Source organism: Accipiter gentilis, chromosome 14 (assembly GCF_929443795.1).
Source record: "Accipiter gentilis chromosome 14, bAccGen1.1, whole genome shotgun sequence".
Classification (NCBI taxonomy): Eukaryota; Metazoa; Chordata; class Aves; order Accipitriformes; family Accipitridae; genus Astur; species Astur gentilis.
Window position 1 is genome coordinate 10,234,664 of NC_064893.1, and position 22,623 is coordinate 10,257,286.

The following is a 22,623-nucleotide window of genomic DNA, read 5'->3' on the forward strand; positions in this document are numbered from 1 at the left end:
CTCTCTCGCCATTGGCTGCAAGTGCCTTCGCTCCTTTCACGTGACGGAGAGAGTTACGGAAGGGAGGAGGTGTGTTAGTTGTGTCCCGCTAGGGCCACCGTCCGCTCGCGCCCGCTCGGCCCAGACGTTGGGGGGGGAGGCGGCAGCGCGGCTTAGTCGCGGGCAGCGGCCATGAGCAAAAGGAACCAGGTCTCCTACGTGCGGCCGGCCGAGCCCGCCTTTCTCAGCCGCTTCAAGCGGCAGGTCGGGTATCGGGAGGGGCCCACGGTGGAAACCAAGGTAACGGCCTGGCCCGGCGCTCGGGCGGCGCGGCCCTCCCCGCCCGTGGGCTTGTGTCGGGGCCCTGCTTCCTTGCCCACCGCCGCGGCCGGCCCCTCCCCGGGGGTGGGAAGGGGCAGCGCCCGCTTCTTGGGGCCTCCCGCGCCGCGATGCCTCCCCCCCCCCCCCCGCCCCTCGGGCTTGAAACGAAGGCGGTGGGGAAGCGGCACTTGAAGGCTTTGTCCCTGTAGGGCGAGGGGGAACAGTAGTTACCCGCTTAAAATGAGCTGAAACTGTCTTCGTAGCTTGTTTTTGCTTCTGTGTTAGAGATTCAAAACAACAACAGATTGTAGTGCCCCTCCCCATCGCTGTTTTTAATAACTGCAGCCGTGGTGATCATGGTGCCCTGTGCAGAGCAGCCAGTGCCGACCTGTCAGCGCCCAAGTGGTCTGTGGGGGCAACGGGGGAAACGGCAGCGATGTCCCAAATTTTAACTGCCCTTACAAAGCCCAGGTGGGGGGGAAAGTGTGTTTTAAGGCTATAGTAAAAAAATGTCTTGGAAAGGAGTTAAAGTCATCTTAACATAGGTCAGCAGACACAGACTCCGGTGTGACGGCAGGGCAGGGGCAGCAGGGTTTGAGTGAGCTTGTTAAAAGGCAGCCTTTTCTGAGGGGACTGTTTTTTTCTGTTTCCAGTGTGCTTTTGCCCATGTTTCCTGCTAACTAAGGTTTTACAGGGTACCTTAAGAAAGAGGCCTGTCATTATCGTAATATAGCAGATGCAAAGTTGTTTCTTTTTGATGACTAAGGAGATGTAAATTTAAGCTACAGTTTAACATTAGCTGGTAGTGCTGCTTGTGCAGTTACGTTGTTACCTGGTTGTACTTGCACTAATCTTTGGATGATTCCACCTGACCTGTATGCAGCTGAAAACTAACCTAGCAAAAAAAAAAAAAAAAAAAAAAAAAAAAAGCAGTGACCCCAGTGGGTCGTTGTTACGGCCTTGATTTGAATCATACTTCTGCCACTGTGGATATACAAGTTACTTGTGAAAATACCTTTTATTACAGATGGGAATGTATTGACTTTCACCACTTGCACCATTCTCCTGTATTGCCTTTCTAAGGTTCAATTCTAGTATATTGTGGATCTTAAGCTGAAGAGGCCATTATCATCTAACCTCTCCAGATTGGTTAGTAAAGTAATAGTCACAATGATTTGTTAAAAAAAGAAATTTGTGATGAACTGGAATTTGAGATAAAAGTATGCCTTTATTACTAACTGTTTAACTTCCCAAAGAAGTTTGCATTTTGTCTACCTCTTGGTAAATTCAATAGATTATGGTAATACTATCTATACTTTTCCTTATGAGATTAAGTTTTCAGTTTCTCTAATATTGCCAAACTTTATGTTGTTGCATTGAGGTTTCCGTGCCAGAAAGTTTCTTTTTATAAAATTTTATCCCAAATTATTCTTCTGTCTTAGAGCACAAGTTTGAGAGAATAGAAACAGGGACATGGTCTTCCTTGTGTCAGTAATGCTTACAGTGATTTGGTTAGGCAGCTTTAATAACAAAGCCACGAGGGACTCCCTTTCCCTTTGCGCTGTTTTGAGTACAGCATAGAAGATTCAAATTTGAACCCATGCATTTAAGATTTTCTTAGTGTTGCATGGCAGGCAGTGCTTGTACAGTAAAGATAACGAACAAAGGAATTAATTTCTTACCTTCCAAGTTCCTACTGTTTTGGTCTCTAATTGAAAGAGCCCATATGTTTTTTTTCTAGGGGACACTACGTCTCAGTGATAGAATTGGAGTGTCATTTGGAGTGTGCTGGGAGGGCCTGGCACTGACAGCTGTGCCAAGTCTCCTCACTAACCTTACTGCAAAAGTGAAACCAAAGAGAACTAGCCCTCCCTTAGTGGTTGTGATTTGGTGTGGTGATCAGAACTGCTTTTATTTCTCTCCTGTCTAGAGAGAGCAGCTTCCACTTGCAGATGGTGATAGTGAGATCGGCAGTGACAACGAAGATGAGCAGCCTCAAGTGGTAACACTGAAAAAAGGGGACTTGACTGCTGAAGAAGCAAAGAAAATTAAACAGCAAATCAAAGAGGCCTTAAAGTCAAATGAATCAGGTGAGTGAATCAAAGAGAGATAACCCATAAAAGGGAGCTTGATAATTTGCTTATTTTTCTACCATTTAATATTACCTTTCATTAATTGTTTTGAAATTTTCAGCTAAATAATTTGCACTTGTGATTCCTAATCTGAAGTCGTTGAGTACATATTCAAGCTGTCTGGCATTTTATAGTGTTACAGTCCTGTGCTTCTTGATTGTGCTTCTTGATTGTGCTTCATCCTACCTCCAAATACCACCTTAAATAAATGGTTGGGGGTTTTTTTTGTTATGGTGTGTCATTTTCCTGGCACACAGTCTTTTGACATCACCTGTGATAATTTTTGAACTCATTAATTATTTGAACTCATTAGTTCAGCCAAATTTGATGGCAGAGTGGATGTCTTAAAGGTAATTGTATGAGTTCATGAAAGAGAGTGATGGGCAGAAGGAGAAAACTCAGTGTAGTGCTTCAGTGGAAAGAATAGCAGGTGAGTAAGCTTGGTAATGTGTTCACTTAACTGACTGGTCCATGTTATTACTTGCTTAAATTATCCCCAGTATGCGTTGTGACTTGCAAATATATTATGCAAAACTAAATTGATTAGTTGAAAATAACAGGTGGTGCAATAGTGCCACCAAACAGCAAGGTATAGAAAAAAATGTTTATTTGCTAGAAAGAATTAGAAAGCCTTATCTAAGTTATTTAATAGGCTTTTCAAGAATGGAAAGATGGAAGTGGTGTGAGAGAGGTTGCTGCAGTTAGGCAATAAAGATGTGAAACTATAGTTGATGGATACAGTTATGTTAAGAATTTCTGTCAGTATTCATCATTCAGATATGGTTGACATAAGTGCTTTGAGAGTCCAAAAACTTCCATAATCACACAGGGTGTGATGAAATGTAGTTTTATCTTTATTTTTTGCTGACAGAAGGCTTGACAGATTAAAGGTAGCTAGTACTGCCTCTAGTGGAACTGTCTTGACAATTAAAAATATAAAACTGGAACCTCACAAGTATAAAATAGAAAGGTGATTCATGGAAGCTGTGGACCTTTTCCTTGGTTAGCCATTGTGGCTATTTACAAAGGCTGTAAATTGAGCTTAGAGCAGATTGAGAGCCTAGCACACCGCTATCGATAGGACATCCTTAGCTTCTGTCTTTTTCTGCCATTTGGATTCAAAAATTCAGGTTTGTGCTGTCCCTATCTAGAAGTATGTGTTAAAATTTAAATGGTAGAAATTATATAAATGGAGAAGTCAGATAACAGTAGTGGGAGAAAATACATTGAGAATCTTATATTTTTGAAAAGAAGATTGTTGAAAAATTCTCAATTTTTGTAATGCAGGTTAGTCTGAAACTAAATAAAACTACATCTGATTTGTTTCTGCAGGTAGATATGTATACGTTAGGTATAAACAGGTAGTGAACTGAGGGTTGTGTTCATATAATTTGAACTCCTCTGAGAAAATGCATTCTGCTTCCAGCTTACTTCCTGAAGTGTAATGTGCTTGGTGTTGTAGTTTGTAAAGTTGTAAAGAAAACATTATTTCTTTTCAAAAGTGGGATCACTTTCCTACTGTTGGGAGAAATTTCAACCCATTGGAAGGAAATGGCATGATTCTTTCTGAGCATTGGTTTCCTTTTCATATAAGCAACTTGAATTTTGAATGATCACAGTAGGAGGAAAAACGATTTTGTAAGGCTAGGCAAAAAGTAGTTGTCCATGAGAGTCTATTGAGATGGAGTCCATGCTGTGAAAAAAGTCCAAAAGAGCTACCAAGCTGAATACACAGTATGAAATGGAAGTGTATTTGAATAGAGTAACTGAACTTCTTTGGTGGAAAAAGACATTCCTAAGACATAATTGTATGTAGTGAGGATGGTAGTATTGAGTGCCTGTAGGACTTTGGCACCTTTGCTTATTAGCCCTTCAGTAATAACTTGCATTTGGAGGAAAAAATCCACGGTAGTAGGTAGCAGAGTGTTGAATCGCTATGCTCTGGGGACTGCTGCCCTCTGTTCTACATTATTGTATTATTATTCGTTCATCTGCCTCTGCTGTTAATATGAGGTCTTGGCCTCCTTTTCCTTTTTTTGGCTTATGGGAATAAACAGGGTAAGTGCTACTGTGTTCCTCTGCTATGGCCAGGACCGAGTGCAAAATTTCCAGTGAAGGTATGGGTGACTGTGCTACAGCTTACTGAAGGTTTTTTTGAGTCTTTGGCCATCTTTGCACTGTCAGTCTGACCTCTAGATTTAAATTCTGATTTCCAGTCAGACAGGTATTTAGACAGCTGGTTACTGCCAGTTTAATAAAGAGAGTTTTGAATAATGTGTTAATTTCTGTTCTTTTTTTTGGATAATTGTCAATTCTGAAGATGGGAAGTATAAAGAAAGTTTGATGCTGAATGATTTGATTACATTTCTTGTTGCTTTGATTTTTATACCAGAGTTGAAAGTGAAATTAATTTAACAGGTACTAGACCATAATGCATAGCCCCAAATCAGATCATTAGTAAAATTACATGAAGCTGAAAAGGTAGCAGGGAAGTAAACTTTCCAACTGCTAATCTTCCTTTCCACCATGCATCAGTGCTGAGGCACTTTCATACATCATAAGTAATGTGCTGCTAACCATCTGTTGTGAATAGAAACTGTTAAGTTTTTCAGAACATGGCAAGTACTCAGTTTTGAGGTTCTGCCCTCTCCTCCTTTATATCTGTAGTGATTGTCTTCATTTGAGGGTCCTTGTCATCAGGCTTTGGTTTGGGATATTATTCTAGGATTTTCCATATCTCATTTACATAGTTTCTCCTTCCTGTTCTTCTAGAACCAGTCTGACATGGCCACACTTTTTTTTATTTCAGGCACCAGCAGTTCCTGTGACTCGCATTTTCCTTTACAGATGAGTAATGCTTTTGCATTAATTTGGCAAAACCAGCTGATTAATGTCCTAGCTGCACTTAGTTGTCTCCTAAGGCAGAAGAAAATTTAGTGAAGCTTGTAGGTTGGCTTTTGCAAGTATAGTCACAAGGAACTTTATTTAGGACTGAACCTTTCCTATATGAGAAAACACCCTTCCATATTGAGATATTTTTCTCTATGGAGGACTGACTTGGAGGCTTTTTAAAAAGAAGTAATTTGTTTATCAACAGTCATTTTGCTTAATATTTTTATGCAGCATTTTATAAATCATTCCTGTTGGTTCAGAGACAAATTAAAATGGTCTTATGAGAAATAAAATTTGCACAAAAGAAAAGATGGCAATTACTGCAAGATACTTTATCCCAGCACTCATTTTAGTCTATGGAATTGATCTTTCTACTGCTTTTCTAGTTCACCTGGCCTCTGGGACACTCTGATACATGCAGATGAGCAAATTTGGAAGAAGGTGTCCTTACTCATTCAAAGTCTTTTAATATTATTCTTGTCTCATTCTGTATGCTGGGGTTGGGGGAGGACAAGAGAGAGGAGAGACAAGGAGAACACAGTCCATGCTGTCTTGGATATTGGAGCTCTTTCCTTAGCTTAAGCAGCTATTACATCAGATACATATCACAGAGTTCATGCTGCTCTTCATCATGTGAACAGCAGGAATATAAATAAAAGTTAATTTTACAGTATGTAAGTAACAAAAACTTTCCCAAGTGTCCTCATAAACGATTGAGACTGAGTATCTGAGCAAGACCGGCCTTTTTATCTTCATGATACCAGTGTGCGGAATTCCTGTAGAAAATACTTCCAAAGGCATGCATAGAGGTGGGTGGCCAGAAAGCACTAGAAGGAGAATCTGAAATGGCTGATCTGACCTTCAAACCTTAGAAACCATTAAGAAATTTGCCAGGTTATCATACATTTTTTCCAACCTTTATCATAGAATAGACATATATCTTGAAATATTTTTTGCGCTGCTCCTCCTGTTGTTGTTCTGCCAGTTCAGTGGCGTTTGTGTTTCCTGTCATTGCCTCATTGACCCATGCAGACAGAAACTGCTGAAAAATCGTGCTGCTAACCACACAAATGACTACTAAATAAAAAATGCAGTAAACTGAAGAGCAGTGTTTCTTTTTCAGACCCTCATTTCTGCTTCTCTTGTAATATAGAACTTGGAATTAAAAGAGAAGGAACAAAATTCTGATTTGTGGCTTCTTAAATTGATGTCACTTGTGAAGTGAGTTTTCAGCTCAATGTTTGATTATGCCCCTCTTAGCCAAGCAGTGTAAAGGTTTGTGATCCAGGTAAAAGCAGCAGTGACTAAGAACAGTCTGAATTTGAACTCCTAGTGTAGTTTTTGGACTCTCTTATCAGAAGTGGATTTTATTATTTCTCCTGTAATGCCTTTATGTTGGTTGTATTTTACTTTGTGTGTTTCACTGTGTTTATCAGAAATCTTGCTCTCCATAATTTATAATACTGATACTGTCTTTTATCAGGGCTCTGTTGGAAAAACTGCTAACACTGAGATTGTTTCTTCAGTCTCTTCTTTGCATTGCTTAATACACTCAGGTTTTGGAAGTCATCGATACAAATAAAAAAGGACAGCTGACACATAAGAGTCTGGTAAAGATAGAAAAGATGATGCGAATTTTTTTTACCAGCTGGAAAAGACAATCTTTAACAAATCAACACAAATTTCTTGAGCTGCTACATCAAATTCTTTCAAAAAGCATAGTCTGTGTGTTCTCCCTGTTTCCACAAGTTGCTAAGGTAAGGCTAAGCCTACTGTGTTTCCTTATCTCCTTTGTTCTTTGTCAAGCATTGCCAACACATCATAGCTCTCTGAAGTTGGCCTGGGATGCCTGCTGAAAGGAATGTCCCTGAGCATATAATGAAATTTTGACAGTGTTTAACCAGGCCAAGAGCTAAAATCTTTTCCTTTGATGCAGAATGATCTGCAAATAGTATTGAGGCCCTGGAGGTCAGAGCTAAGCTAGTTGCCATTTTGGTGGAGTTTTTGAGCTTTGCTCTGTTTATGCACTTTGCTTATTAGGTGTTTAAATTCATATTGCAAAGATACTTATCAGTTTTTCCATCTGGTAGACAAGGTGAAATTAGTTTGTGCAGTTCACAGCGTGGGTAGCAGAAAAGCTGGGAGTAAAATTGACATTTCAGACTTCCATTTTTTCATGGACTACGAGTACATAGCTGTTTACCTGATTTATTTTGTGGATATGCTTTCATTACGTTTTTAGGGGCTTGGTTTTTCAATTTACCATTCTGAGAAAATGTCGTAATTGCTGGTTGTCCTATTTTCACAGCTGTACTGGTACTGTACACAGTCTGTACACTGGCTGGCTCAAGTACATAGACAGTTGGGTCTGCTCATAAGTGAAATTTTTCTAATAGATGGGGTTTTTTTTGTTTTTTTTGGTTTTTTTTTCAGAATTTGGCTTATATTGTGCCTCAGATCTTGTTTAAGTTAGAAGATCTGTTTTTCCAAATAAACATTGTAGTTAAGCAACAATTAATTAGTAAGGGGAATTATTTGATATTAAACTTATGAGCTGAAAAATGGAGGCCCAACTTCTGAGAAAAATGATACATAGTGCATTTTGATTGGTTTGGTGTGATATGTTTTCAGAAACAGTTATTTTTCCCTCCCAGAATTTACCACAGGCATTTCCTAAACTACTGTATCACATGCACAGCAAATAAACACCTAAGCTTTCCGTGTAGAATTCACAACAGATCCATTGAGAGGTATGCTTTTCATATTTACAGTTTATTTTTGCTGGTAATTCCTTGTAACTGTAATGCTTTTCTAATGCAGCAGTCCTGAAATACTTTCCCAGAAACTGGTTAGTTATTTTCTGCATAGTAGTATTCTTTCATAAACTAGTGCAGAAGCATGCATTTTGTAGAACTCATTGACAGAATGGGTGCTTAGCTTTTAAAGCTAGGTTTCTTCTTAAAAAGGGTCTCTGAAACTGAATTCCAAGTGAAGTTTCCTAGTGAAGTTGATGCCCTCATTTATACCACACAACCCTTAAGACACCAGATTTGATAGTTGTATTGTTTGGAGTATGCACTGAAGAGTGTTTCAGCCAGTGCTGTGTATGATAACACTGAACTGTTAGTCTTCAGCCATAATGCTTATATATTGAGGAAAGAATTCATGCTAAAGACAAAAGATATTTATTGGCTAGAATTAAATAGCACATAATCTTGTCAAACACATGCATATTGTTAGGAAATTTCTGTTGAATAATGAATTTCACACAACTACTTTAGGAAAAATATTTTGCGCAGAACCTATGGTTCTTTAACATCCTGTCACATATACATTATAAAACCTGCAAACTACTGCAGCATGAGCCTTTGTGTCTGATTCATGACTTTACAATTATGCTTTTTTTTCCAGAGTTATTGCCTTGATGCTGTTACTTGTGCAGTAGCTTTCCTCCTCTGCCTGATAATCCTGGAAGGGACTTCTCTGGTTTTTAAAATTGTTATTTGCTGTAGCACATGCAGAGGAGCAGAATTAGTCACTTGGAATTGTCTGGTGATTTTGCAGATACAAAGAAGCCCTAAAACTTTCATCCTATATGATAATAAAAGGCAGGTTTATGACCATGTGATCTGTTTAGCTGTCTCAGCAGGACAGAGTATATTAGAAGAAAAAGCTTTGTCTTGTGTATGTGCCATTTTGTTCTTTAAAGAGATACAGTAATTCTGAAATAAGTGCATTTGTTTTCACGAATTTTACAAATGGTGAAGTGGAATTAGAAGACCCTATTAAGTTGTCCTCTCCATGTTGGTAAGTGTATGTGGCTGGATTGTGTGGGAAAAGCTCTACTGCTCGCAGTCTCTTCTAAGTTAAAGCTCTGGTTAGCGAGAACCCATTTCTAATACGAACTGCAGGAGAACTGTCTTCAAGGGCTGGTTGCCATGGAACAAGATGTGTGTGCATGAAGGACATTCATCAATACAGACTTTGTAGCCAAAAAATACATTTTCATGATTGTTGTATTCTATCAGAGGTCTCGCTGATCTTGGTTCTAGGGAATAAGGAAAGATAATAGTGAAGGTCTGTATATGTGTGTGAACATGTGCAGATGAGTTCTGATTTTACTCTCTTTGTTATAGGTGGTGAACCAGAGCCTGCTGATGGAAAAATTATGTTCAGGAAGCCAGCCAAACGTTCATCAGAGAAGTTTTTGGATTTCAATGTAAGTTCAAGTAAGAAGATGAAAGAGGCAAAGAAAACTAAGAGAGAAGCAACTACTCCTCAGAGTGCAGCTAAGCAAATAAAAAATAGCAGTCTTCTCTCATTTGATGATGAGGAAAATGATGATTAGGAGTTGTATTTTTTTATATTTTACTTACCCTTCTAGGGATCTTAATAAGATTGAAGGTTTTCCTAGAAATTGAAGCATGGTATCTGAGTCTTCTCTTACTTTGTTATAGTCCAACTAGAGAAACATAGTATAAAACTAGCAAGAGCCAAGTCTTTGCAGTTCAGATGGAACTGTAGGAACAATATGTCCTGTCTTTATTTTAAAAGAGAATTTAACTATGTATGTAAAAGCTTTTTGAGGTCACAAATGAGTAGCAAAATACACCTGTACATATCCAGTTTATACAAATTTTCAATCAATACATTTGAAAATGTCCTCTGTTACTAAAAACACATTTCCTCTCTATTTGTTGGCCTTATTTGACAGTTGTGTGGGTTTTACCTGTTATTGTTGACTTGACATTCAAAAGAGAGAGACTTCATTGCTGTGGAACAGAGACTGAAGTTTTCTGTCTCATAGCTTAACAGAAGTTTGCACAACTTTTGTACGTGTGGTTTGGCTGATTAGCTCTTCGCAGAGCACTTGCAGTAAGTGAGCCTGCAGTTGCTAAAATCATCTAGTCTTAATCCTGTCTTTGGTGAATGCAATCTAAGAAGCATCAAATTCATTTGAATTGATTGTGCTAGCAAGATATAAAAATTTTGATTGTAGTTGATGGTATCAATTAATGCAAAAGAAAGATGCCTAAACCCTTGGAGATTGTGTACTTTGGTTATCATACTGATGAGGTCAGTATTTTGGTGGTGGTTTTATTTTTTTTTTAAGTATATTTGTTCCAGTTGGCTACCTATGTGTTCATAATTATTTGGGATCTCGAACAGTGTATTTTTAAAAAATGTTTCATCTTTAAGCTGTGGAGAAGCATTATTTTGGTTTTCTTCAAGTAGGAAATTGTAAACAGGAAATTTAAGTCAAGAAATGTTAAAGCTGTGATACAAAGTTTTAAAATTTTTCAGTTGCCCATGTACAGTACACTGAAAGTGACCATTTCTGTACCATTTATGTAACACAACGTGCTGAAATTCAAAATAACACTGAGAGCTGATGGGATTGGGGAGAACAGGGTGGTGAAATGGGACTAGTGACTTTGAAATGATTTGGAAGTATGGTATGTTCTGTAACCATATATAAGGAAGACCTGAGACTGCTGCAGAATTACAGGGTATGAGGCATGAAACCAGTTCTTCTGCTGTGTGACAGGACATCCAACATCATTTGGGTGGTAAAGCTTCATTGAGGAGCAAATTTGAAGTTGCTGTCTGAAACAGCTGGTTTTAGTTTGTTAATCTGGTATTAAACAATAAATTACATTTCCTTTAAGTGGTCCAAACATATTTTAATGAAAATTTCAGTACATAAAATGGGATTTTTTTGTCACATGTTAATGGAGCTTCCCATGACTGCTGCCTGTCTTCATACATACCAACTTCCTGCAGCATAAGATCAGATGCAAGTCTGCATACTATTTCACACTAACTGTGCGAGTGCATATTACCCTGATTTTGAAAATGAATAGATCTGTTGTCCTTTCAGAAAATTAAAACCAGACCTATAAATGGATATTAAAGTCTTGTTGTAGCACTGGTCTGATATTAGAACTGCCAGAGAGGTGCAGCGTGACAACCTGATTATTCCCATGAGGACATGTTACATTTATAAATACATAATTTGTCTGTATTCTGCATATGTAGAAAAGAAAATCAAATGTAGGAAGAAGAAATACAGAATCAAAGGTTCCCAGGGATTAATCTTTCCATTTATTTTGTATACTTAAAACTTGTTTGAATCCATTAATTATCTATATATATACCCCCATGAGAAATCCTGTAGCATTACAGTATACTGAAGGAATATCTGGGCATATTTCAACAACTGAGTAAATACTCGGACTTGCTGAGACTCATCTGAAAGAATGAATTAACCATTGACTGCTTACTTAAACTTTTCTGGTTCTGTTTGTCAGCACAAAAATATACTTGCTTACATTTTTCTTGCGCAGCCTGAAAGCTCTTCACTTTAGCTGTGAGGCAATTTAGGAGATATGGCTATCATGAGATAAATGCTTGCCAAAGATCAGAAGGAATTTGGATTTACCTTAAAATTAGAGAGGGCCTCCCAAATATGCAGCTGATTTGGCATGTTCAAAATAAGATTGAGGTCTTGTTTGAATCTGGCTAGTAATTGCATTTAAACAAAAATTAATATTTCTAGTGAAAGACTTGGGAGACTGAAGTCCAGTGAAAAGAGGGTTACCTCAAAATACCGGGTGCAGTACTTTTGCTTAATCATGCTCCTTGCCCTACAACTTCATGACAGATGTCTGGAATGCAAATAAATTAATTGGGTTTACTTGGAAATAATACAATGAAAAGTATGTTGTTCTTCAGGCAACACAGCAGGGGAAAGAAAGGCGGATACAGAAACCCAGTTTCTTTCCTTTATTCTGACTGTGATTTGTAGTGCTCTGACCAGGAGGAGACCTTTGTATTCATTGTATTTCACTCCCAGTTGACCTAACAATAACTAATTGGATATATTTATTAAGAGGTGTGAGTGATGCACAGAAGCATTATAGTCAAGTAGTCATGTGAAAATTCAGTGTTCTTGATGTGACACACCAGGAAAATTACACACGCCATCAACTCCCCATGAAACCTGTGACTAAAGAGAACAATTACTTGTTCATTTAGGAAAGAAATGTGAAACTGTCTTAAGCAATCACCTGCCTTAAGCAATGGGCCGTGGAAAAATAATAATTGCAGGAACTTTCTAATAAAGGGGAAGCCAAAGTAAGTACATAGAACACGGGGCTAGGACTGGAATGGACAATTCTCCTGGCTTTTTCTTCCTCTCTCTCTCTTCCCTGCCCTCATCCCCAGTCCTTTTCCCCTCCTGTAGTGGGGAACGTATATGTATGTTTTTATCTCGTGGAGCTTGCTCAGCTAAGTGTGAGAGAAGCTGTGGAGGAGCAAGGTGAAAGTAGCGAGGCTTGTTACCCAATATGGGAATCTTGGTCGTCAGATGTGGCCTGTTACCTAATGTGGGAATCTTCTATAGTTTTTATTAATAAAACCTTTGAAATTTCCTGGTTCAGTAAGACTCCAAAATGTTTATTGATGGTGGTGTTAGTTCTCGCTCTTCTTAGCTGAGCAGTAAACTGGAATAAACCTGGTGAACTGTAGTAGCATTGCAGCAGTGGATGCTTGTAGTGGAGGCTTTTTATGTTGCAAAGGTGCTTGGATGTCATCAGGAAAGATGAGATGCTCTGTCACCTTTCTTTCTTTTGAAGAAACAGGATCTTTCTCTAAATGACAGGAATCAAAGTGAATCATCAAGAATGCTGCATTATGAGATAGAAATAGCAAAGACATGGGACAGAATGAGCAACAAAATGCACATGTGGGCAGGTAGCCCAGGAGTTCCTACCCTGGGTTGTATTTCTAGCCTGTCTGATAAGGTTAATTTTTTTCTTAAATAAAACCAAATTTGTTGTACTGCAAATGTTTGTTTCATTGGCCTAAACAGGAAGGGATGAGTCAGAATTCTATTCTGATATTTTTTGTGTCCAGCACTTTTCCAGGAAATATCATTTGGAGGATCAAAGGCTGTGTTTTGCAGACACTGAGCACAAGAAGCCTGTATTTAGCTGGTTTAATTACACATTTTTTGAGTTTCATCACAGGACTTAATGTCTTTTTTTTTTTTTACAGTGCTTCAGTATATAATCCTGTTAGGAAGCTGCAGATTTACAACAAAGCAGGAAGTAGCAATGTCATCATTTCAGCTGATTGTTTCCCTTGTGCTGTAGAGTATTAACTAAGTAATGCTTCACTTTGCTACGTAGAGCCAATTGCATTCTCAAGGACATCAGGCATGCCTGAAGATGAGTCATTACCTTTGGTACAGCACAAGAGGTATGATATGCAGTCTCAGCAAGCGTTTGTCCATTGAAGTTGGTTAATAACCTATAGCCTTCTCCTGTGGCAAGATGCCATAAATCAATCCTTTGTGAATTCAGCAAACAGCAAGGCTGGTGTATCAGCTGCCTCTTCAGTATCATCCCTTTATTCCCATTCCTAGAGCAAGGTGTTAATCTGCAAAGAGATTTTTCATGTCCTAGACCTCCCCTTCTGCCTCACTTCCTTGAGAGCATTCCAGAGGCAGCAGTCACAAGGGAAGCCATTAAAACCAGGGGAGAACACCACAGGGTTTCATGTGAGTGACTGCAGCCTCCTGCAGGCTTCCTCAAGATTTTGAGAACCTGTAAAATCTCAGAGCCAGCTCCTTGGAAGTAACTTCCTCCTGGGGAAAATGGATGGGACCAGTCAGGAAAATTGCACAAGATTGAATTTTACAGTGTTTACCCTACTATCACTTATTTTTTGTTGGAGGTAAAGCTAACAGCTGGCAAAAGCAGTTTTCCTCTATTAGGCGATATAAAGTGGCTTTGGTGCCATTCCAATCCATATGGCAAAGGATTCCTGTTCCTCGACTCCCGTGGCAGTCCTCAGTGCAATGCTTGATTAGTTAAGGCCATGGGCAAGAGGGAGCTACCTTGTAATAGGCAGAAGTTATTAGAGGAAGGTGTTGTTAAGCCTCCATGGGGTAACGGTGATCACGGCACGCTTTTTTGATATCATGAAAGAGTTGTTCCCTTAGGGACAACACAGTAACAACGAACTTTAAAAGGGCAGATTATAAAACTATGAGGAAAATGGTTAACAGCAGGCTGAAGGGCAAAGAGAAGTACTTAAAAACCATAGAGAGCTGCCTGGAGGCTATTTAAGAACATTGTATTAGAGGCACAGATGGTTTGTATACCTCTGAGCAAAAACATAGCATATGAGGAAGAATGAAACTCACAGGGTTACGTGGGAGAAAAGCGTGAGTATAGAAAGGTTGAAAATGCATTCCTTAAAGATGACGACTGTCTGAATGACAGACTAGGAAGTGTTATAAGGAGAGTGGAAAGAGCTGGAAAGTGTCAGTGCTAAGAAAAAGACTATAGCAGCTGCTGACTTTGGATCCCCAGGATGAAACACTGAAAAGAGTGATTCTAATAATGTCCTGAGCCCTTTACCTTTGAAAACTGGGCTACTCCAGATGAAGACTTCACCAGAAAAACAAGCATGCTTTTAATCTGAGTTAGCTAGCACAAGCCAAAATCTCAATAAAGCCAAAGCAGTCTGTGGGTTTAATACGTGACTAGGCCAAATTTAAGAGTAAAGGAGCCCATTGAAACATAGTTGCTCCATACTAGGACTTTAATTTCACCTTGTGTTAGATTCAGTGCCAAAAATTATGTTTTTAATCTTTGCCAAAGAAGGTAGAGATAAAAAACCCCACACACTCCTAAAAACTCTAATTCTAGTGAAAGCAGAAAACCTACATTTGTTCTGGTGCAGCTTTGAGCTGAGAGGGAGACTATCTGATAAGGATGTAGTGAGGTTTGCAGAGCTTTTTTACACCAATGTGTAATTGGACAGATGCAGAATTTTGTTGTCATGTATCTGAGAACAGGAACACACCGATGATAAATTAGAAGGGGAACATATCAAGTATCACAAATCTGATGATGTGTGCAAAAAAATGTGTCCTTGTGAAATCAATGGAAGTTATTTTCTGGTTTAAAACCAAGGAAAGGCAGGGGAAGGTTAGAACAACTATTTTGGCAATAAAAACTTGATGCACACAGTCTCTGTGGGAGTACAGCCCTGGCATCTAGGCTGTTTTATTCTGCCCTGTTAAATTGAAACAAACAATTCAGCTGCCTGAGTCTCTTCTTTTCTCCTCTGACATGCCAGCTATCTCGAGAGAAGAGATTAAGCATTGTGCTGATCAGTGCCACAGCAGCAGCAGCAGTTTTATAATTTAAGGGCTGCATAAAATTTATGGAGCACTGAGAAGAGCTTAAATCAATTTTATGATTTTCATAAATTATTGCAGGCAGACTGTGTTTGTGTAGAAAGCCAGTGATGTTCGAGCAGTTTATCCAGTGGACAACAACATTCAAAATAGGGGGTTTCAAAGGCACCTGTGGGAATTACGCATTCAAGTTTGATAGGAGTTAGAAGACTTGTTTCTTTGAGCTACTTAGTATTCCACTATTAATTCTTAATCATACCAAATTGTTTCAAATACTTGGTAAAAATCAAAATTAGAGGAGGGTCAAATTCAGAGCAATTTTAAAATTTCATTCAAATGTTTAATATGCTTATAAACAGTGGGTGGGTAACTTGTAATTTTATTTCAGGTGAAAAACCACTTTGGCACTTGAAGAGTTAACCCTTTTCTTACCACAGTGTATTTTGGGGTGGTTGTTTAGCCCCCATTATCATGAGGAAACTTGTTTTCTGTTTCTGCTTGAGGCTGTACCTGCAAATTATTCCAGCTGCTACAGAGAAGAATCTGCCTGTAGAGCAGAAAGAGAAACAATACCTGGTTCCTCATCGCACATGTCAAGATTATGTTATAAGACAAATAGAATTCCATACATTATGGATATGAATAGAGATTGAACTTCCCTTCTGGACAACTAACTGAGGTGGAGCTGATAAAGTACAGTTCCCATTTCATCCTAAATTGGGTATTATTGGTGATTGGAAGAGCCTTCCGCTCACTGGGCATTATGGCCATCAGGATACAGATAAGTTGGAGACCCTTCATCATATTGGGATACCTCTGAGCTGTAATACTCAGTGTTTAATTTTCTTTATTTTAAACTGCTCCAACTCCTCCATTGCATTTCAGATTATTGCAGACTGAATATGCTAAACGTGGTACTAATGGGAAGAACCATTGAATTCCTCTATGCTGGATGGGCAGCTTGGGCTAAATTATTTTCTGATGTTACTCCATTGCTCTCAGTGAAATGACACTGATAGATACGTGAGCTCCTTACTAAACCTGAACAAGGTAGTTTAAGATGCATAGGTTTAAATTCAAAGAAGTTAAGCATTGGACACTCCAGGGTCTTGCCACTGAATTCCTATAGCCAACAACATACATAAGTGATGGGAGCAACTGACTCAGTGGTCATTCTGCAGGAAGATATCTGTGACTGCTGTCAATAAAAAACTGAACACAGGCCACAATGTGAGGAAAGCTAATGCAATTTTGGCTCTATAAACAATGTGTCATGGAGAAGAAATGTGAAGTACTCTTACCCTACTTATTCTCTGCTTCAGCCCTTAGCGGGAGTAATGTGTCTACTTTTGTGCACTATACTTCAAAAAAGAAAAATGTAGGCCCATTGGAAAGTCCAGCAGAAAGTAGTAGTATTGATCAGATGTCTAGAAAACATGACCTGTGAGGACAGATCGAAAGAAGTGGGTTTATACATCTAGAGAAAGGAGATGCAGACGGGGGGAATAACAATGTGATACCAGTCTTCAGATATGTAAAGCTTGCTGCAAAGAGGAAAGTAATAAATTGTTCTCTGTGTCTACTGGGAATACAAAAAGAACTAATGGATTTAAATTGCAGTAAAGGAGATTTAAGGAAGATATTAGGACAGGCTTTCTAGCTGCTAACAGTACTGAAGTACTAAAACAGGTTGCCTGGGGAGGTTGTGGGATCTTCATTGCCAGACATTTTTAAGAACAAGTTAGACAAACATCTGTCAGGAGTGATTTGGGTATAATTGATCCTGCCTTAGGGCAGAGGGCTGGACTAGACCTCACAAGGTCCCTTCCAGCCCTATTTTCTATGGTTCTCTCATTAGGAAGGCTGATGTGATATTCCTAGGGCCTTACCATTTCTTTTAAAAGCAAAAACATGCTATAGTGATGCCAAGAGTCAGGTTTAAACTGACAATATCTGGGAAAATTCAAAGCTTAAGGTTGGTACCCCACCCTTAATTACTAACACTTGAATACACGTAGCACAGTTGGACCTGTTCAAAGGCTAAATAGTTGGAGGTTACACAACTGTGAGTCTTTTATGACCAGACCGTGATCTTTTTAATAGCATGAGAATCTGTTTCTTCTAATGTGTATTAATTTTACATATTGCAACTTCCATTTTGTCATTTGAGTAAGTAGCCCGCAGTGGTCTTTAGCATCTAACATATTGCAGGTGGGGTCACTCTCATTTCACATGCCATCACACATTTGGCCACATGCTGTGCTTCCACTCACTTACTCCAAAGCTCATTCTCCCACTCCAAATTATCATGACGCTAGTGCTCAGCTTCATTATGTGGCTGTGTTTAAATCACTAATACCGCTGTTAATGCGCTTGGCTGGTACCCTTCTCTCCATTCTCAGACACTGGATAGTCCTCCTGCTGCCTTCTGCTCACATGTTCTTTTATTCCTGTTGATAAATTTCATTTTCATCTGTCTTTTGCTGCTTTCCTTTCAAGATGTGCTTGCGTTACAAACAGTGGTTCAGCAGTTTAGCAATTGGATTCCATCCAAATATTACCAAATGCCACATCTTTTAATATCAGGCAGAGCAGCTTGAATTTTGTTCTTCAGAGTGCTGTAAAAGACACACTGGCATGTTTTCTGTGCAAATGCCAAAAAAAAAAAGAAAAAAGTTTAACAAAAGATGGGGGCTGTGAAGCAAGTGGAAATGTCTTCATTCCCAGAATTCTGTATTTTCCCTGATTTCAGGTTTTAGTTCATGACCCAGCTGCCGATTTATGTAACTCAATGGAACTATGCCAGTTTCGAGCAGCCAAGAATTTGGCACTGTCACTTTGGTGACTGGTGGTACCTCAGTGTTCAGTGATGTGACCCCATATGTTTTTCTTCCTAAAGGCCATGCCTGGCCACTGATGATCACAGTATTGCCAAATCCTCAGGTTCTAAAAAATTCTGTGTCAAACCATGAAGTGGGGTTATAATATATACACATACACACAACGTGTATATATATGTATGTATATATTATATATTTGATTTGAGTTTGAATTTGGCCCTTCAGCACTCATGGCTTTTGAGCTTTTCTCTACAACTACATGGAGAATAGAAACTAAAGTAAAAATAAAACCAAAACCAGAATAAAACTGGGCTTTTCACATAATCACATAATGCTTCAAGAAGCTGAGACCTGAAAAAATTCAACATGTACCATGAAATCTGGTAACATTATGACTGGATATTTGGCCATTAAATTGTTTTACTGCATCCAGCAGAGAGAAGGGTGTATCAGTTGTTTTTCATGATGGTGAAATGCTCATCACGATGCTGTAAGACACCCTTTGCTCTATGTATCTTTGATATTTCCTTGTTGCAGACTGACTGTATTCACTGAAGCTGTAGGTACTGCATGTGGTTTGCTGTAGAGGGCTTCCCTTGATTGCTGTGGGCTTTGGATCAGTCAAGGGTAGCTTTTGCCATGTTTGGTCATCCGTTTCGCTCAAGACTTGTCATTCACATGTTTTGGAGCTAGATGGACAAACAACGCACTCTGGCGTGTCCAGATCACGGCTACCTTCCTTGTCTTTGCTGTGCATTCTCTGTGTGTATCCCCCAGCTTCTGCTGTGGTTGTGTATACGGGGGATAAAGTGCACCTCCAGGTCAGTGCTCCAGAACTTATGTGCCCCCTAGGTTTCAACTTAAGATGCATTGGCTCAGCACAGGCTTTTGTCCGAGGGCAGATCTCCCCCATGTAATTTGTTTCTACTTTGTGCTTTGCATTGCTCAAAACACTCATCTTCTCTCTCCTGTGGGTGCAGTCTGTGGCATGGGATCTCCTGACCTTGAAATGCAGTTTCATTCATTTTGCCCACTGGTTAACGCTGAGATTGAGAGGAAGGTAAACCTTGTTATTAGGACACTGCAATGGGGATCATTTCATGCTCCTGTCACATGTTTCCTGGGTAATACTGCTTCTTAAGGTCTTGTTTTCCCATATTTGCAGTTCATCATATACCATAGCATGAGAAGAAAAACACTTTTTTCCTACCATTTTTGTGCCTAACTTGCCTATTTACATGTGGTGGCAATTTTTTTGGATTGTGAGTGCCCCAGTGCATTTTTCCTTGTACCTCTTGGGCCATTTGCTCTTCAGTTCTTCTTACCTCCTACAGCCCCAGCACTGAGGCAAGCACATCACCCAGAAGATCCTCCCCAGGGGGAGGGAAGGGGCCTGTTCACAGCTCCTCCTGAGCAGAACCAGTGTGATCATTTGCCATGCGAGACTGTTTCTCAAATCAGTGAGGTAAGGTGTTTGCATCCTGTCTCACCTCTGCAAACCTCCTGTGTTACCTGCTTTGTGCTCAGCTTTGGGCTGGCACAGGCAGAGGCCGAAAGTGCCTGTGAATGGCACTCCACTCCACCATTCCCCCCACTCCTCTGCACCTCTAAGGAGTTCAGAGAGTCCATGGTGCCTGCAACACCAGCTGGGTTTGGGTTTTGAGTGAGTTAAGAGACTTTTATGTGTGGATGCTAGCTTTTTTAAGGCACCTTTCAGTGCTTCAGAGCCTGTTTAGGCTCTCATAAATGCTTTTATCTCAGGCGTTGGCTTTAGTGCAGTCACTCAGTACCACACGCACAAATACATCCCTGTGGATCTCATTGAGCGGTGCGGTTTAGAAAGCTGGTTCCTGGGTGATGGTTCGAAGGGACAACACTCCTGTATTACGAGTTTACACAACACATACCCCAGAGGAGCCCTAATCTGTGCTACAGACTCAGGTGCTACTTTAGTACAAAAAATTATAGTAATTTGTAAACAAATCAGGGAGATTTTAAAATCAATTTTCTTCAGCAAACAGCAATTATTGAAATGGTTGCAGTTGTCACTGAGGACTGAGCATATAAAGTGCTTCAAGATACAGAATTGGATTCTATAAATATATAATTCTTTTATCAATAATTCTTATAAGCAGGCTTCTTTCTACACTCTCCCTTTCACCAAAACTCTCCCCTCTGTTATATACTGAGCTCATTTCCCTCCTGGATAGCTGTAGATTTCTTGTTATACAAATTTATTTTGTTATTGACTAGAATGAACATTTGGAGGATAAGAATGTCATTGGTATTCATACCTAAAGGTAATCAATACAGGTACAGAGGAATAAATATTTTCTAACCTAGTAAGCATCCTCTCTAGCCTTATTTCCTTTTTCTAAAGCCCACAGAACTGTATCCTGGCTGCTGTACATGTGAACAAAGCAGTGAGAGGTGATAGCATTTACATCTTGTTACCAAAGAAGGATCACGAGAAAGAGAAACTTCTCTGCTGGTCTTGGCTCTTCCCATGCTCCAGCTCAGCAGTTACTCACATGTAACAACCTATGCCTACTCTTTGACTGCAGTGGTGACAATCATTTGTCCGTCATCCATTTATTACCCCCAAACAGTGGAGAAGAAATAAATCCCTTCTTGAAGTGGCTTGACATCTGCTTGGGAATGGCAGACGGTAGTCTGCAGCTCCAGCATTTAAGACAGAGGATGTGAGGGGATGTGATTTACATCACCCTGGAATCTGTCTGTGAAATGAGTATGATTAGCACATAAAAAGTGAAAGAATAGCAAAAAGTGCTGGGGTTTGCCCTGTTGCTGGCCAGTTCCACTGGTCAGTTCCAGCTACTCCTGACCGATCCCTGGTGCCATTTGTGCAGGCTTTTCTTGCTCAAAGATACCCAGGAGATTTGCACTCATTTGTAGCCAGATTCTGCGTTAATTTACGCCTGAAATCAGTCCGGGGCTACCAGAACGTCGGAGCTAATTCTTGCTTCATTTCAACCCGCTGGTCCTTTCACAGGATTGCAAAGGAAATGCCGGAGTGAGGAGGGAGGACGCCGCTGGTGTCGCACCAGCCTCAGGCAGCAGCACCAAACGTGTGAGCCACGGTGCTGACCGGACCCCAGAGGCACCTTCCGCAGCACCGAAGCGATTTTGGGGGGCCCCTCCGGGCCTCGTCCCCTTGGTCCTGTCAGGCAAACGGGCCCCGGGCTGAGCGAGGGCCGATGCCAGGGCCGAAGCCGTCCAGCTGCTTCAGCGAGCCCGCCTTCCCCTCACCGAAAGGCTTCTTCCCTCAAGGCATTTCCTTCAGCGAACGACCCGGCCCAGGCTGCTGCCTCTGCCGCCCTTCCCCGCCGAGGCGTCGCGGGTCGCGGCTGCAGCGCGGCAACGGGACGGCAGATGGCGGCCGCGCCTCAGGCAGCAGGGCGGGGAGGCTGCCTCCGCGGCCGGGCGGGCCGCCGGGGCTGTGCCTGGTTTTCCCGGGGGTTGTATCTCCGGTTCCGCCTTTTAACGCGCAGACACCCCGTCCCCCCCCAACCCCCCCGCCCGACATCTGGCGCTCCCAGAGCGCGGCTCGGCGGCGCAGCCGGCCCGCAGGACCCCCACGGGAGCCTGCGCCCCGCCGCCCTTCCCCGCCCTTCCTTCCATCGCGGCGGGGGGCCTGGTTGGGCGGCAGCGCCGTTTGCCTTAGGGGCTGTCTGCAGCAGAGTTGGATGGCGCAGGGCTGGGGGTTTGGGGTTTTTATTTCCTGTTGGGGGCTGCGCCGTGGGGCACCCGCCTTACCCCCGCTGCCCACCGACCCCCCTTCGGTGCTCCCGGCCACCGCGTTGGCTCCCGCCGTGCGCTGTGCCACCGTGGGCAGGCGGGAGCTGGGGGCCGGGGTGCCCCGCTGAGGGTGTGGGGGCCTGCGGGCTGGTGGCCCCGGGCTGAGGATGGCGATGAGGACGGGGACGAGGCACACCGGGGCTTGCACGCTGCTCTGGCTGCTGACTGCCACGACCCGGGATCAGTGGCCTAATTGATGGGCAACGCCGAGTCAGGGCCCTCAGGTGGGTTGGGGACGGGTGGGAGGTTAACTGCGGGGAGTATGGGGGACTGCCTGTGGAGCACCCAAAAAGAGACCAAAAAGAGGGCTTAGCAAGACAGCCGTAAAATTCAGTGAAGAAAAAACACAGTGGAAAAGATTGCCCTTTCCAAAGTAGGGTACCAGTGATGGGCTGTATTTTGCAATCATTCTACGCTGAGGTGGAAA

The 22,623-nt window shown here is 41.2% G+C and overlaps 2 protein-coding genes across 4 annotated transcripts in view; both read left to right on the forward strand.

The window, feature by feature from the left end:
- The window catches only part of ZDHHC3 (zinc finger DHHC-type palmitoyltransferase 3), a 435,152-nt gene that overhangs the window by 105,401 nt on the left and 307,128 nt on the right, over positions 1–22,623 (forward strand). The window lies entirely within an intron of this gene.
- On the forward strand, positions 55–21,596 carry KIAA1143 (KIAA1143 ortholog). 3 transcript variants are annotated; one of them, XM_049817253.1, is made up of 4 exons: positions 55–279; positions 2,231–2,390; positions 9,461–9,543; positions 21,391–21,596. In XM_049817253.1, the coding sequence occupies exons 1-4, from the start codon at positions 172–174 to the stop codon at positions 21,583–21,585; spliced, it is 546 nt and encodes a 181-aa protein (XP_049673210.1). In that variant the 5' UTR covers positions 55–171; the 3' UTR covers positions 21,586–21,596. The 3 variants fall into 3 exon arrangements, with proteins under 3 accessions (XP_049673210.1, XP_049673212.1, XP_049673211.1); XM_049817255.1 differs by lacking the exon at positions 21,391–21,596 and adding an exon at positions 19,712–19,738 and having other exon boundaries at positions 59–279; XM_049817254.1 differs by lacking the exon at positions 21,391–21,596 and having other exon boundaries at positions 59–279; positions 9,461–13,169.

Bases quoted from the DNA above. Each gene is read 5' to 3' on its own strand.
- KIAA1143 (XM_049817253.1), top strand. From the start codon at position 172: ATGAGCAAAAGGAACCAGGTCTCCTACGTGCGGCCGGCCGAGCCCGCC. The intron at 2,391-9,460 runs GTGAGTGAATCA...TCTTTGTTATAG, and splicing joins CTTAAAGTCAAATGAATCAG to GTGGTGAACCAGAGCCTGCT. The intron at 9,544-21,390 runs GTAAGTTCAAGT...GTCCTTTCACAG, and splicing joins AGAAGTTTTTGGATTTCAAT to GATTGCAAAGGAAATGCCGG.